Here is a 13,910-nt window from a genome sequence, read left to right as displayed (position 1 = left end):
TGAGGTGTACACAGGCAAGACGAGGACCATGGCTAAAGTATTTGAACTTAACAGGCCGAATGGTTTTGAGGAGAGCGGTTCGAAAATGACAGTAGTTTAAAGAACGAGTTGACAAATCAAGATTATTCCAATGGTGTGTCGAGTACGGAACAAAAGACTTAGCAAAACGATTGGTTGAGTAACTAGGAGATCTTAAGTTCATCTTGTTGCGTAGGTCATATGTACATGATGAAAAAATGGCCGCGGGTAATATTTCAGACAAGTAGTTGCGAGTTAAACCATGAACGATTCTGTGAAACAAACAAAGTCGATGAACATGTCGTCTATCTGATAATGATTCCCACCCGAGTTCGTGCCTAGTTGACAGGTAAGACGAACCCCTAGTGGCACCTGACACGACGAGGGCACAGTGATATTGTATTCGTTCAATGAGTTGTGCTTCCTCACTTGTCGTCCCGTGCCAGATGACATCGCCATACTCCAGACAGGGGCGTATATATGATTTGTAAAGAGATTCGAGGGTATTGCGAGGTAGTTTGAATTTAAGGCCACTAAAGAGGTCAATGCTTTTGGATATCTTGGATAATATGTAATTAATATGGGAATTCCATGACATATTTGCAATTGACATCTTGATAATGATGAAGGTGCTTAGATGCAAAATGTCGATACTTACAGATTCCTTGCAGAGACATCATTGAACGTGCGAGAAGCAATCGACGAAAATGCACAGCTGTGCATCAAGCTGTAGAGTGATACAATCCACCTGTTTTATGTACGTAATTCTAAAAGCAATCCTTATCTTATCACTGTTAGTTGCTTTCCTAAATTTATTCCTTGCAAAAAAAATATATAGCATTAAAATACTGATACTGGGCCATTCTCACTGGCCTTGCTGGCTAGGGATTGCTCCCTGAGACTATAAGGGAGGCTTTATATCATTCCCCTGGGTTTTCTGTGCAATGGTTTACTCCATAGGACTTCAGTGCAGGGGCGTCTTCACCGGGTTTCTGTGTAGGTTAATAGTTATAGTTACTAGAAATGTTTACCCCGTTTTACAGAGTACTGACACACGGCGACATTATATAGTAATCAGGTGCCATTGGGGCATGTGGTGTCAAAGGTTACCTGGCGTGTTTGCAATATCAATGTTTTGCACATTACATAGGTGGGATCATAATGTTGAAACAACGTCAGTGAATATCATTCAAGAAAAGTGGTGTCTTACAAGTCATCCGTGACTCTAATGTTGGTGAAGGCGAGAGAATCCAATGTTCTCGTTACTGGATTGTTGTACAGCGATCTGAAGAAACGGACAACCATTTGTAAACGAGTATTACTTCTTTCAGACTGCTTCTTAAGTATACCCTGGCATCTGTCACAAGTTACTACAATATATGAAACATATTTGACGATTGGACATTTTCTGTGATTGATGGAATAAGTATGTACTACGGATGTACCGCATAGCACATGTATTTATACGTACTTAAAAAGTAAAGCATATTTTTTTAGTGACAAACACATTGAAAAACACTGTTTTGTACTCACAGAGTCCCTGCTGTAACATCATTAAATGCTTGGGACATGATTGTCTCAATTTGACAGCTGTGCATTGAGCTGTGGAAGGAATGCCAGATGATGCATATTACATCATTGCTTAGGCCATGTTGATTTGATTATATGGATGACATCCGCGAGCGCATGAATTTTCGGCCGTTTCCAAAAAAAAAAAGTTTTCAACCATACTGTAAATCGTACAAAATAGTTGCAAAATGAGCAAAAAGTTACAGAAAAATTAATAAAAACTATACCAATGTCGTAGAATGCCAAAATCAAACGAAAAAAGACGAAATTGTAAAGAAATGAACTTGAAGACTAGATTATTCGTCAAACCATATTCTGTGCTCAACCCTCATGACCACGTAGATTTCATAATGAAAATAACTTTTTTTTGCAAAACTTTTTTTTATTCGCACGCGCGCATCAGTTTTGGGGCTCCCGGAGGATGTCATCCATATAATCAAATCAACATGGCCTTATCGTAATTTTTTGTGTGTATATCTAATTACACAATCTATAAGATTTCCAACCCATCGCGTGTTATGCTATGGTATGTGCCTGTGGTTTGTAATATTGCAATGTATTTGTTTTAGCGGAATACTTTATAACATTGATGATTAAATGATCATCATAATACACACAGTCCGTAGTACGTCTTTGATCAAATACCAAGTGTTCACAAATACGTAAAAGTCAAACGTTGAATATTTGAACAACTGTGATTATAATTATACAATTTATTTTTAAACATACATTGACATGTTATTAACATTGGAATTTTAATGAAATGTAGAGGTAACATATGTCTTACAAGTGGTTGCTGACCCTGGTGTTGTTAAAGGAGAAAGATGCCAAAGTTGTCACGGGGCTGTTGTATAAGTATCTGGGGAACCAAAATACGTGTTTTTGTTTAACTGTACATGTTTGAAAAATTAAGGCCACACCAAGTAAATTTTATGGATGACGTCCGCGCGCGCATTGATTTTGGCCTGTTCCTAGAAAAAAAAACAAGAAATTCCGCTTCCTGTAACTATGACCAAAGAGTCACAACAGTGCCGCAAATCGTCAGATTGACGTGAAACCCGTAATGCGAAAACAGGACAGGACGACAACTGCTGTTCCACCTGATTTATTGCTGTTTTGATGATGAATAAAAGACTTCTTGCTTGTTACACTGTGTTACCTCATTCAATTTGTGTCCTAACATTTGTCGTCTCTTAGTATATTTCTAATCTAGGCATCTTGTTTTTTAGGGCCTTTCTTGTTTTTTTTCGCCCTCTCGCATTAGATATAGGGTCTCCAAAGGACGTCATCCATAAAATTTACTTGGTGTGGCCTAATAGAAAATTACATCAAAGAAAAACAATGTGCAGGAGGGGGTAGGAGGCATTCGGGGCTTGTACAGGGCCAAATCAAAGATGAAATTATTAAAAATAAATGAATATCGTGAGACTAATATAGTAATTGAAAATGAATTAACGAAAACAAAGATATTGCAAAGGAAACTAATACATTAACAAATGAAGTCATTAAATACAAGGAAAATTTTACAGGGCCGGAAACCATTGTACTGTAAATTAATACAATTGAATTATTACAGAAATGATAAAAAAAGAATGTAGGTACAATTATGTTTATTAGTCATGTAGCAATTTATTCAAAATTGTCCTGGACAAAGAAGTAAAAGCATTTATTTAGCATGACCAATTGAAAAATCAAAACGAATAAGACGCTGCTTTCACGAACAGCAATCTAGATCGTTCGTGTAGCTCATAAACTTCAACTGAAAACACCAAAAAATTACAAGTGTTTTATAAAAACAAGATTGAACTGCAATTGCCAACACAAAAAAATTGGACTCGCCTAAATTTTCGACTGTACAACTCCAGTCTTCGTCAAGGAATGAGCAATAAACCGCTTCCGTGACGTCACGCAGATATCACGCAGGTCTGTGGCGCCCCCCGTCCCTGTTGAGGGATGGCTGTAATGCCCAGATGCCCAGTCACGGAAGCAGTGGATTGCTCATTCCTTGACGAAGACTAGAGTCGTACAGTCGAGAATTTGAATCCAATATTTTTTGTTGGCCATTGGAATTCAACCTTGCTTTATAATGACTTCTACCAACACATGAACTTTCAAGACAACTTACAAGTTCCGTGCAGACACCCCGTTGAATGCTGAAGAAGGGATGTCCTCGAGCTTGGTGGTGTGCATTACGCTTGACGAAAGAAAAAAAAATGGGAAAAGAATGTATTTCAACATTTTAAGTCATCTCGCCTATACTATAATAAAAAGAAGGAAAGAAACTATGAGATATTGAAAATGAAAGACTTCAATATGATGTTGAACAGCAGCTTATTAGTTAAGGAGGTTGTGTTTTCTTACAAGTCATGTGAGGTTCTTAAGTCTTCGAAGGCAAAAGGCCGCAATGTTGTCAGGGGGTTGTTGTGCAGGTGTCTGTAAAAGGAGAAGTTCACTAGCACAGATTAGCTTTTGCAGTCTTAACTACCTCTATGTTATTTGTTTTTGACGCAGATACATTTAAACAAAAGAAATGTCATAAAAAGACTCACAGGTATCTGCAAGAGACCTTGTAGAATCCATTTTCCTTTATGACAGATATGTTATTACTTTGAAGATTCCTTTGGACGAAATAAGATTATTGTAAATACTTGCAAACAGAATAGTTACAAAGTGCTCTGAATTCTTTCAGGTGTTTCATAGTTTTAAAAAACTTGATTGATCTCGATTGTTACTCTGGGTGTTGGTGTATCTTTGTTGTACGTCGATGAAGGTTAGACATCCAGGTAATACGATACGCCAAAAAACAGTCACTCAAGCAACTGGATATGATTTTGAAAACGTCAGACGTTTCAGCTAGTATCCACTAGTATAACAGGAGCTTTCAGACTAATTTGCATCATTTTGTCTTGACTTGTCTGACTTTTGTTCCTTTTTCGACTTCCAAAAATTTGTCTTCACTTTATTTGCATATCAATCAACAGGTTGTACTTATAAACCTGCTTTCCCCTCTGGTCTCTCAGTCACTGACGAAAGCTAGTGGATACTAGCTGAAACGTCTGACGTTTTCAAAATCATATCCAGTTGCTTGAGTAACTGTTTTTTGGCGTATCTTTGTTGTATACATGTAAACTATAACTGAGAACAGTATGCTACATACGTTGGTGAAGATTACTCATCCAGGGTGATGATAAAATAATAGAGCAGTTCAATCTCTTCAAACTGGATTGGAATTTTAATAGGTAGACGTTTCAGGTACTGTCCGATACCTTTCATCAGTACAAATTTTTATAGAGGAATATACGGAACAAGAAATAAGTTCTAAATAAACAAAAAAAACAGTCAATGTTCTAAAGAAGGTTCTAAATAAACAAAAGGTAATGCTACATAGTATCTACGCAGACATTGTATTGTTGTGATATTAGTGTTTCTATTCTCACATATTCTGCAAGGCTTGGTGAAGGTAATACTAACATATCTCCAGACAGACGAACTGTGTAGAATGCATTAGACTCGATAACAGCAACTGATCCTCCGTGTAAGTACCTGCACAACAGGGAAGAGATTTTACATTATGTAAAGGTTTTCTTTTACAAAAATCCTTCAAATTTTTTAATTATTATTCATGCAAACCTTCCGTTTTCAAGCCTCAGCTTTCTTGACTCACCCTTTGTTAATCAGTACAAACAAAGTACGTTTCTTACATATGACGTCCAGAGACTTGGTTGAACGCAAAGGATGGTATGGTGTTAAAATGTGCACTTGGCAGGGACCTATAAGAGAAAGAAAAGTAAAAAAAAAGTCACAGAATGTTCGTAGTACTTCTAAAATATGCATGATAAGGTTTCAGCGGAGCATAAACTGATGAGTTTGAAGTCATATTTGCCTTAATATTGGTAAGATTCGACGAAAAAAAGTAAATGTTCCTTACAAGTCATACGCCATCCTCACATCGTTGAAAGCAAACGATTCCACCCGTTTTGTTGGATTGTTGTCCAGTCGTCTAGACCAACAGAAATAGTGTTCAGATATGAAATTCTGCCACTGGCCATATCATAAGTATACCTTTATACACAAAATACTTGATGTCGTGTGGCGTAACGGTAGAGTGTTCGACTCAGACCCAAGAGGTCCCGGGTTTGAATTCTGCCCGATGCCACCTATCTTGTGTCCTTGGGAAAGGCACTTAACGCGACTTTCCTCACTTCGCTCAGGTGTAAATGAGTACCTAGCTTCGATTACCCAGCACTGTCTACACTGAGCCTCGACTCCTTGGCAGAACGACGTACCCACCTATGCCTCACCTTTGCCAAGAAACTCCTCAACTCTTAATTCAGTGACTGGTTACCCCCATCCCGTAAACAGATATCCGGCAGAAACACACGTAGTGCTAACAAACTGGACACTCCCATCTGTAGAACAACTCGCCACAAAAACTCTGCGATATACCTTACATGACAAACTTGCTGAACAAACTCTTTAACTGACAATCTGTAAATACCGACGTGACCTCATGACCTGTATAATATTCAGAAGACCATGCAATTTTATCACATTTATATTTATTGATTGTAAATCGAGTTTGATTGATTGATTGTCTATTTTTAACTCCTTAGCGCTTTTAACCTATTTCATTGTAAATACCTGCCAATTCAGACTTATTGTCTACAAGGTGTGTGAATTAAGTTTGAAAGCTTCAAAGTTAGGGACGTCCCTTGGATAGGACGTTAAATGAGAGAGCCACACCCCACGCCCACCCAATACCAATATCAAAAATAACATAACAAAAGAAGCATACATGATTGCTGCTATGTTTAAATGTAAATGTAACTTTGTTCCTCTGTTCCTTCAATTGTTATTTTCCTAATGCTGAGGTCACATTTTCAAACCCACGGTCGGGCTGTTTCGATTAAAGAAAAATCAACAATCTATATCAATAATATACGCAAATAGTTCTATTCTTCATTTTTTAAAACGTTTTTGTGCTTTTTTTGTCTTTTATACCATATTTTTCGTTTCATAGAACCACCCCGCCTGGCCCCGGTTTGGAAATGACAGCATCATGGATGAAAAGAAAGTTTTGGGCACATACTTCATCAGTGATGCCTACGTCACATTTCTAAACCGGTGCCCGGCCGGGCTGTTTGTATGAACGAAAAACTAACAATTCATATCAAGAATATACAGGTATAGTGCCCATGATTATTATCGAGAACTTTTCTATGTTTCCTTGAATGTCTTTTATATCGTACTTTTCGTTCCATAAGACTGCCCGGCCGGGCCCCGGTTGGGAAATGTGACCTTAGCATAAGCAGTTTAGTCAGTGTGAAAGTTCACTTACATGAATCCTGCAGAAACGTCATGGAATGAATTGGCTTCGATGATAGAAATATCGTTGTTACGAAGATCCCTTCAACAAACAATCAAACAATCAAATTTTATTCTGTCACGTATAAGGATTAGAGGGGGGTTAAAATCATCTTTATTTCAATATACAAATATATACAAGATGACTCGTTGAAGTACACCTAGGCCAGCCCTTTATCTCATTATAATTAAGAGGAGGGCGCAAGGTAAGTAAAATGTAACAAGTAACTGTGTGCCTTCAAGTAAACACAGAATATACGACCATAGAAGCCACCAAGCACATGTGAACTAAGTGGTACAAGTCAACTGATTTATAACGAGGAACTACGAGGAATTCATCAACACTTGGGGGGGGGGCAACTTGTAAAGGTGACAATGCACCTGTTTTGTCCTCCCTTCCACTTGTATATTTGTACACGTGAATTCAAATAAACAAATAAACACTGAATTTTTGTTTATTGTTTATTTCAGTTTGCACATAAAAAAAACAGTATGTAATGACTATGTACACCAAATGTGCAGGAGAACCCACGAAACCTAAGGGTTTATTGAGTGGGTTCTCCTAAAATCCAATTGTTTTTATGACCTCTTTTTACACACGTGTATAAGAAATAAGTGGCAACGAAACAAACAAATTAAATCAAAATAGATACAAAATAATATTAAGTTAACACGACGAACTAACTAACTAACTTATTGACTAAACAATAAAATAAGACCATCAAAAACATGTCAAATTGAGCAAGAAAAAAGAATTTCCATTAGTCAAATCATAAGTTATTATGCATAAGAGCTAAGGATAAACATAAGAAAGCAATATTGACACAAAATTAAATAAACGTAGCATATGAAAACAAGGAAAACCAAAGCAAATCAAGAAGTGGTTTTAACAATATACTTACAGGTCGGTGACGCCACTGATCTGCTTGAACGTTTCACTTCGCAAAGAAGATATGCGGTTGCCGTAAAAGTTTCTGAAAGTAGAAACAAAAAATAATTCGTCATCTCTTGACTGGCAGATATACAGAGTTCTCTCTTCAATTTTAACCAATTTCCCGAGGGGTTTTCATTCGATGAAAAAGGAGCATGTTTGCAGTTAACATGGAAGTTTACAAACATCTGTTTTGCTAAGAATCTGTTCAACTCAGAAGAGTACCGTGGTTGGCTGCCTGAACTCAGAGGTGACGTCAGCGGTAGGGCAACGAGACAAAGAAACCAACTAGATCTCTTAAAACAAGTCCAAACGTCTCATTTTTTACCTTTAGAAAGTTCGTCCTCAGTCACTATCATCACCTTCTGTCCGACATATTTGATCCTGATAACATTTACACCTGGCATACCCTATGTTCTTAGACTCCGCTATTTTTTCTTATCATTATTATTAGCGTTGTTATTGTCACTATTATCATTTGTTTATTTATTATTTATATGTCCGTGGGCATGTTTTTATTTGTTTGTCATTGGTTGTGATTGTTTCTTGTTTTATCTGTGTATGTTTGCATAAGTCTTTGGTGTTGCTTTAATTGTACTTTCTTATTATGTTTTTAATTTGGACAGGGGGCTAAGACAAAGGCTAGACCTGTTCCCCCTGTCCAATTACATACTTTGCAATGAAGCTGAAATAAATAAATAAATAAAAGATTGCCAGTACACACAGAGCGCTACAGAAATAGTCCAATCCCATTCTTAACCAGTCTGCTAAACAACAGCGTGTAGAGGAATCCTTTAATCATTTATGTATTAGATTTTACTTGTTGTGACGAAGATGTATGTGATTGTGACTAAAATACCGTTACTAATTTTACTGCCCTTACTTTTTATTACCATAGATTTTGACTAATTGGATATGATGATCATGGTTTTAGACAATAATACTGAGCAAGTGTTTTATCTTCCTATTTATATGTACGAACACACAATTCAGCCCTGTGGGCTGCCAGTTGTTCAGTTGAAATAAACCAAATATATATAATTATATACGACGATGAAAGCATATCATTGATAAGCATCAGAGATGGTGGATCATCAACATAGATTTCTGTCTGCATTTTGCAGAGATATTTTCGATATCGATTCCTACTTCGAATGGACCTATAACATCATTACGTTACAGTTTGTTTACCGCAATGAATGCCGGTCAATCGATGTTTATATTGTACTACTTTCATCTACTGTCACAACTAAATCACCCATTACGGCATGTAATGCTGTGTCAACAAAACTAGACGCAGCAAAAATCAAACATACCTGACTTTGAAAACTTTGAAATGATCTTTATTCTTTAACTGACCATTCTAGAATGTTCTTTAGAACAGGTCACCAAACTGTGACGTAATAATGTGATAGGTCCATTCAGAACACAATATACGAAAATCAACAGCTACTCACATGGGTCCACTCGCAGTGATGTTGTGGAACTCTCCTCCAGGGTGAAGCTCCGTCAAATCATTCCCGTTGAAGTATCTTAATCAAATAATGCACGCAAATACATGTTTCAGCGGTGTGTGTATTTCTTCATGTGTATCTTAGGCCGTGTTTATGTGAAGTCACCCAAGGCGCTTTACATGTGGTTTACCCCGAAGCCGGTTTCAAGTGGCTCCATCTGAACGCTCCAAATCACATTGAAAGCGCCTCGATCCCAAACCACTTCTAGAGGTGGTTTCGAATCGGTTTTCCCGCATCGCAATTTGCGTCTGAACGCAATGTGATTTCAATGTAACTTCACCTGGTCATGGATTACGGGGTGATATTTCTTTATTTATATGTAATTCCAACTTTTTCGTGGCAGCAACTTAAAGAGTAGTAATGGTCAAATAATGTGTCCGTTCTAGGGCGAGCTTCACCGCCTCTGGCGGGACCACGTCGGCATTCGGCCGAGATACGCTGGGAGGGGGCATCAGCAAGCAGGTCGTTGACCTCTGACATTAATAACACGCTACCTTGCGTGTTTTCATCAAACAACAATAAATGTAGCTCAGGCGAATTGTGATCGGACACAGTTTCAAAGGAATGTGTGGCACGTGGACCAGATGTGAGGAATGTGAGTTACCCGAATCGCGGTTTGGATGACTTAACATAAACACGGCCTTACTCTTAGTCAAGGACAGTTTTTCACCTGTTCTTGAACGGTAATTTCTTGGTTTGACTACTATGTGGATCGGTATTTGCTGTTTGATCCGGTAAGAAAAGTAAGGGAACCACATCGAGTTAATTTCAATGAGAAAACACACTATTCACTACAGCAAATACAGCAACTGAATAAAACTTACATTGCTTTTATGTGTGATGTCAGCTGATCAATTGTTCCTTCTTCTATTTGACCGATGTCATTGTTCTGCATATCTCTACAGAATTAGAAGATCGAACCAAGCAGTAGGTATTAATTATCAAGAGCGTAATCAATGTTATTACCTCCATGAAATGTGTCATGGAGGTTATATTTACCTCCATGAAATGTGTCATGGAGGTTATATTTTCAGTTGCGTTTATCTGTCCGTCTGTCTGTTGGTCAACAAGATAACTCAAGAACGCCTGGATTGATTGGTTTCATACTTGGTGTGTTGGTAGGGTGTGACGAAAACTGGAAATGATGAGATTTTTGTCCCCCTAGTGGCTTCCCTTGGTACTGCAGCGCAACTTCCGGTTTTGATATCTCGCGATCTGGACATGCTAGGGTCATGAAATTTTGATGGAAGGTAGCTCTCGTGCTTGGGAAGAAGTCATATGAGTTTGGGCCCCCTAGCAACTTGTTCTGGAACTGCAGGGCACTTTCTGGCGAAATGTTTAAAAGCCAATAAGTCCAGACAGGAACAACATATTTTCATTATTTTTGGTGTGTAGGTAGCTGAAAGAGAGATGTACATAATTAAATGCAAATTTTGCAAATGGGGACTTTATTTGCATAATTAATGAGGAAATTCTATATTTACTGTGTTTTACATTATACTACTTACATACATGTAATGTATGTAACCTATGGCAGGCGGAACTTCACCAGATACTAATTATGCAAATGATGACCTAATTTGCATAATTAATGCGAAAATTCTATGATTTCGTAATGGTGAATGATGAGAATGTCATACTTTGGACATCTGTAAGTTAATCAAAAGTTAACATACATCACGATGCATATATCATGTTAATGCAGAGGTCATTTGCACAATTAAAGAAGAAATTTACATTTACATATCAAGATCATATTTCATGGAGGTATGAGATCTCGGAATTCAATCAGCAACAATCATGCGGCGGATCTGATATTCTGTTCACTGCAAAATTTTATGTACCCTCCCAAAATTGTGTCTTCCACTTTGTAAGAAGGAAAACCAGTAACAGAGAAAAATACTTACAGGTGCTGCAGACTGTGGAGGTCTTGCAGGGCAACTTTCTTCAACCACCCCAAACGATTACTTTGGACATCTCTAAAAAGAAATTAAAAAAAGATTGAAACAAATGCGTACTTTCTGCAACTTGCAAAATGTAATCCTGGATAGTACCTTTGGGCTATCATCTCTAAAAACAAAGCCATCAAAAGATTGAAACAAATATACTTTCTGCAATTTGCAAAATGTAATCCTGGATGGTACCTTTGGACTATCATCTCTGAAAATAAAGTCAAAAAGATTGAAACAAATATACTTTATGCAATTTGCAAAATGTAATACTGGATTCTTTGGACTGTCATCTTAGAGTTCATTATCCAACCACGGCGTATATCTGCACAATTACGAGATTGATTGATTGATTGATTTACCGATTAATTGATTTATCAATCGATCGATGGATTGGTTGGTTGTTTGGTTGATTTTACTGATTGATTGATTGATTGATTGATTGATTGATTGATTGATTGATTGATTGATTGATTGGTCGATCGATCGATTTGTCGATGGGTTGTTTGGTTGGTTGGCTGATTGATTGATCGATATGTCAATTGATTTGGTTGGTTGTTAAATCGATTGATCGATCGATTGAATGATCGATTAATTGATTGACTGATTGATTGATCGATCGATTATTTGAGATGTAAGATGTATTTACAAATGAGTGAGTTCCTCCAGTCCGTGGAAAGCTGTGTCGGGCACATCCGTGATGTCATTTCCGGCAAGATACAAACTGCGCAGCCGAGTGAGATTGTTGAAAGGGTTGTGATGACGAAAGTCAAAGTACCTATTGTTGCTGAGGTACCTAGAATAATGGGGTACACCATAATTAGTAGTAGCACTAAACAATAAAACGTGTACGCAGTATGATAAATAGATTTGTATTTGTTGTGTGAATCACCATAATAAGGTGATGGTTCATTCAATTAAAATTCATTTTAGTACGATGACATCTTTATAATGTCAGTTACGTGATAAAGGAGAGAGTAGAAAAATCAGTAAATAATATCAGTGATCAGTCTATTGATAGGCAACTTATAAAGATGCGCAATACGTACAGATATTGAATTTGAAGAGGGAATGTCTTGTTCTCTATGGAAATGATGTGGTTACTGGTAATGTACCTGCAATGACATACAAACATTGTTAAAGCCATATTTAAAATCAAACAACAACAAAGAAAAGAATCGAAGGTCTTATATCTCCCTGAAATATTAACGGTTTGCAAATTTCTTGTATTATTTGTTGTTGTTGTAAATTACCGACTGATTCTGACGTATTTTCCCACTGGCTCCCATAAGCCAACAGATATTCAAATACAAGCAAGCAAGCACACAAACACACCCAAAACGAAACATCCGTACACAGAGATAGTGAATGTTATTTGCTCCACTAGGCCATGTTGATTTCATTATATGGCTGACATCCTCTGGGAACCCCAAAATTGACGCGAGCGTGCGAATACAAAAAGTTTGGCAAAAAAAGTTTCATTTACTATGAAATCTACGTGGTCATAGAGGTTGAACAAAAGACTAAACACACAGAGTATGGTATTGGGAATAGTAATAGACTCTTTCTTTTCATATCTTCACATTTTCTCCTTTTCCTGAATAGATTCTATGACATTAATATCGTTTTCCAATACTTTTTTACAACACACGACATATATTCACACATTTTCTAAGATTTACAGTATGGTTGAAAACTTTTTTTGGAAACGGACGAAAATCCATAGAATCAATCAACATGGCCTTATTATGAATACAAAACTTTGACAAGTTACTTACAGTGTTGTCAGTGACGGAAGGTCAGTGAAAGTTCCGGATACAAGGGATGTCAGCTTGTTATTGTCCATGTAGCTGTGTATCAGGGTTTCATATGGTTCAGTAAGTTATTGATGGCATGACTGCTTAGTCTTAGTTGTCATGCCACGACAATTTACATCAGTTTCAGTTTATTTCGCACTTTAAAACAAAATGTAACAATACAAATACAAGAAAATATAAATTAAATGTAACAGTGCAGGGAGGCCGGAAGCATAAAATGCTTATGAGGAGGCCTCCCTTCATAACGTGATTAACAATTCAAATAAATCGGATAAATAAGAAATAACTTAGGTAACGGGTAAATGAAACAAAACAAAACAATACAATACAATACTATCTACAATAATGAAAAGTAGTAATGAAAAGTAGTAAACAAGGAAACATAAACAAAAATTAGGAATGTGTGGCATATAGACAGACACAAACACACACACACACACTCACACACACAAGAAGGGACACTTTTGAGAAACATAAACTATTATACTTACATAGATGAGAGGGCTGGGAGATTTGTAAAAGATCCGGGAACCACGGATTTCAATTCATTGTTCCGCAGATATCTGTAACAAATCATACTGATTTATCACAACAAAGTTCGTCTTCATATTGATACTCCAAGGTTAACAACACTACTACAAGAAATCTGAGGTAAACGTACAATGAGGGAGGTTGATGAAAAAGTCCAGATAGAAGGGATGTCAGCATGTTACAAATCGTATTAATAACTTTATGAGAAAATTGGATG

General features: G+C 37.1%; 1 protein-coding gene across 1 annotated transcript in view; it reads right to left on the bottom strand.

Annotated features, from left to right (window-relative positions):
* LOC109476987 (protein artichoke-like) overlaps window positions 1–13,910 on the bottom strand; it is a 45,970-nt gene that overhangs the window by 4,399 nt on the left and 27,661 nt on the right. Inside the window, exons 19-37 of the mRNA XM_019778001.1 lie at window positions 13,654–13,725; window positions 13,124–13,195; window positions 12,395–12,460; window positions 11,995–12,141; window positions 11,304–11,375; window positions 10,221–10,295; window positions 9,340–9,414; window positions 7,854–7,925; window positions 6,926–6,994; window positions 5,516–5,587; window positions 5,289–5,357; window positions 5,059–5,130; window positions 4,137–4,205; window positions 3,949–4,020; window positions 3,713–3,781; window positions 2,375–2,446; window positions 1,552–1,620; window positions 1,229–1,303; window positions 677–745 (exon numbers count right to left, since the gene is read on the bottom strand). Of these exons, the coding sequence (XP_019633560.1) occupies window positions 677–745; window positions 1,229–1,303; window positions 1,552–1,620; window positions 2,375–2,446; window positions 3,713–3,781; window positions 3,949–4,020; window positions 4,137–4,205; window positions 5,059–5,130; window positions 5,289–5,357; window positions 5,516–5,587; window positions 6,926–6,994; window positions 7,854–7,925; window positions 9,340–9,414; window positions 10,221–10,295; window positions 11,304–11,375; window positions 11,995–12,141; window positions 12,395–12,460; window positions 13,124–13,195; window positions 13,654–13,725 (1,428 nt within the window). The remainder of the gene's footprint in view (window positions 1–676; window positions 746–1,228; window positions 1,304–1,551; window positions 1,621–2,374; window positions 2,447–3,712; window positions 3,782–3,948; window positions 4,021–4,136; window positions 4,206–5,058; window positions 5,131–5,288; window positions 5,358–5,515; window positions 5,588–6,925; window positions 6,995–7,853; window positions 7,926–9,339; window positions 9,415–10,220; window positions 10,296–11,303; window positions 11,376–11,994; window positions 12,142–12,394; window positions 12,461–13,123; window positions 13,196–13,653; window positions 13,726–13,910) is intronic.

The sequence above is a fragment of the Branchiostoma belcheri genome, unplaced genomic scaffold (assembly GCF_001625305.1).
Source record: "Branchiostoma belcheri isolate BF01 breed outbred unplaced genomic scaffold, Haploidv18h27 scaffold4, whole genome shotgun sequence".
NCBI classification, from domain to species: domain Eukaryota; kingdom Metazoa; phylum Chordata; class Leptocardii; order Amphioxiformes; family Branchiostomatidae; genus Branchiostoma; species Branchiostoma belcheri.
Note: the sequence above shows the minus strand (reverse complement) of the source record. Positions and strands in the feature narration are given on the sequence as shown.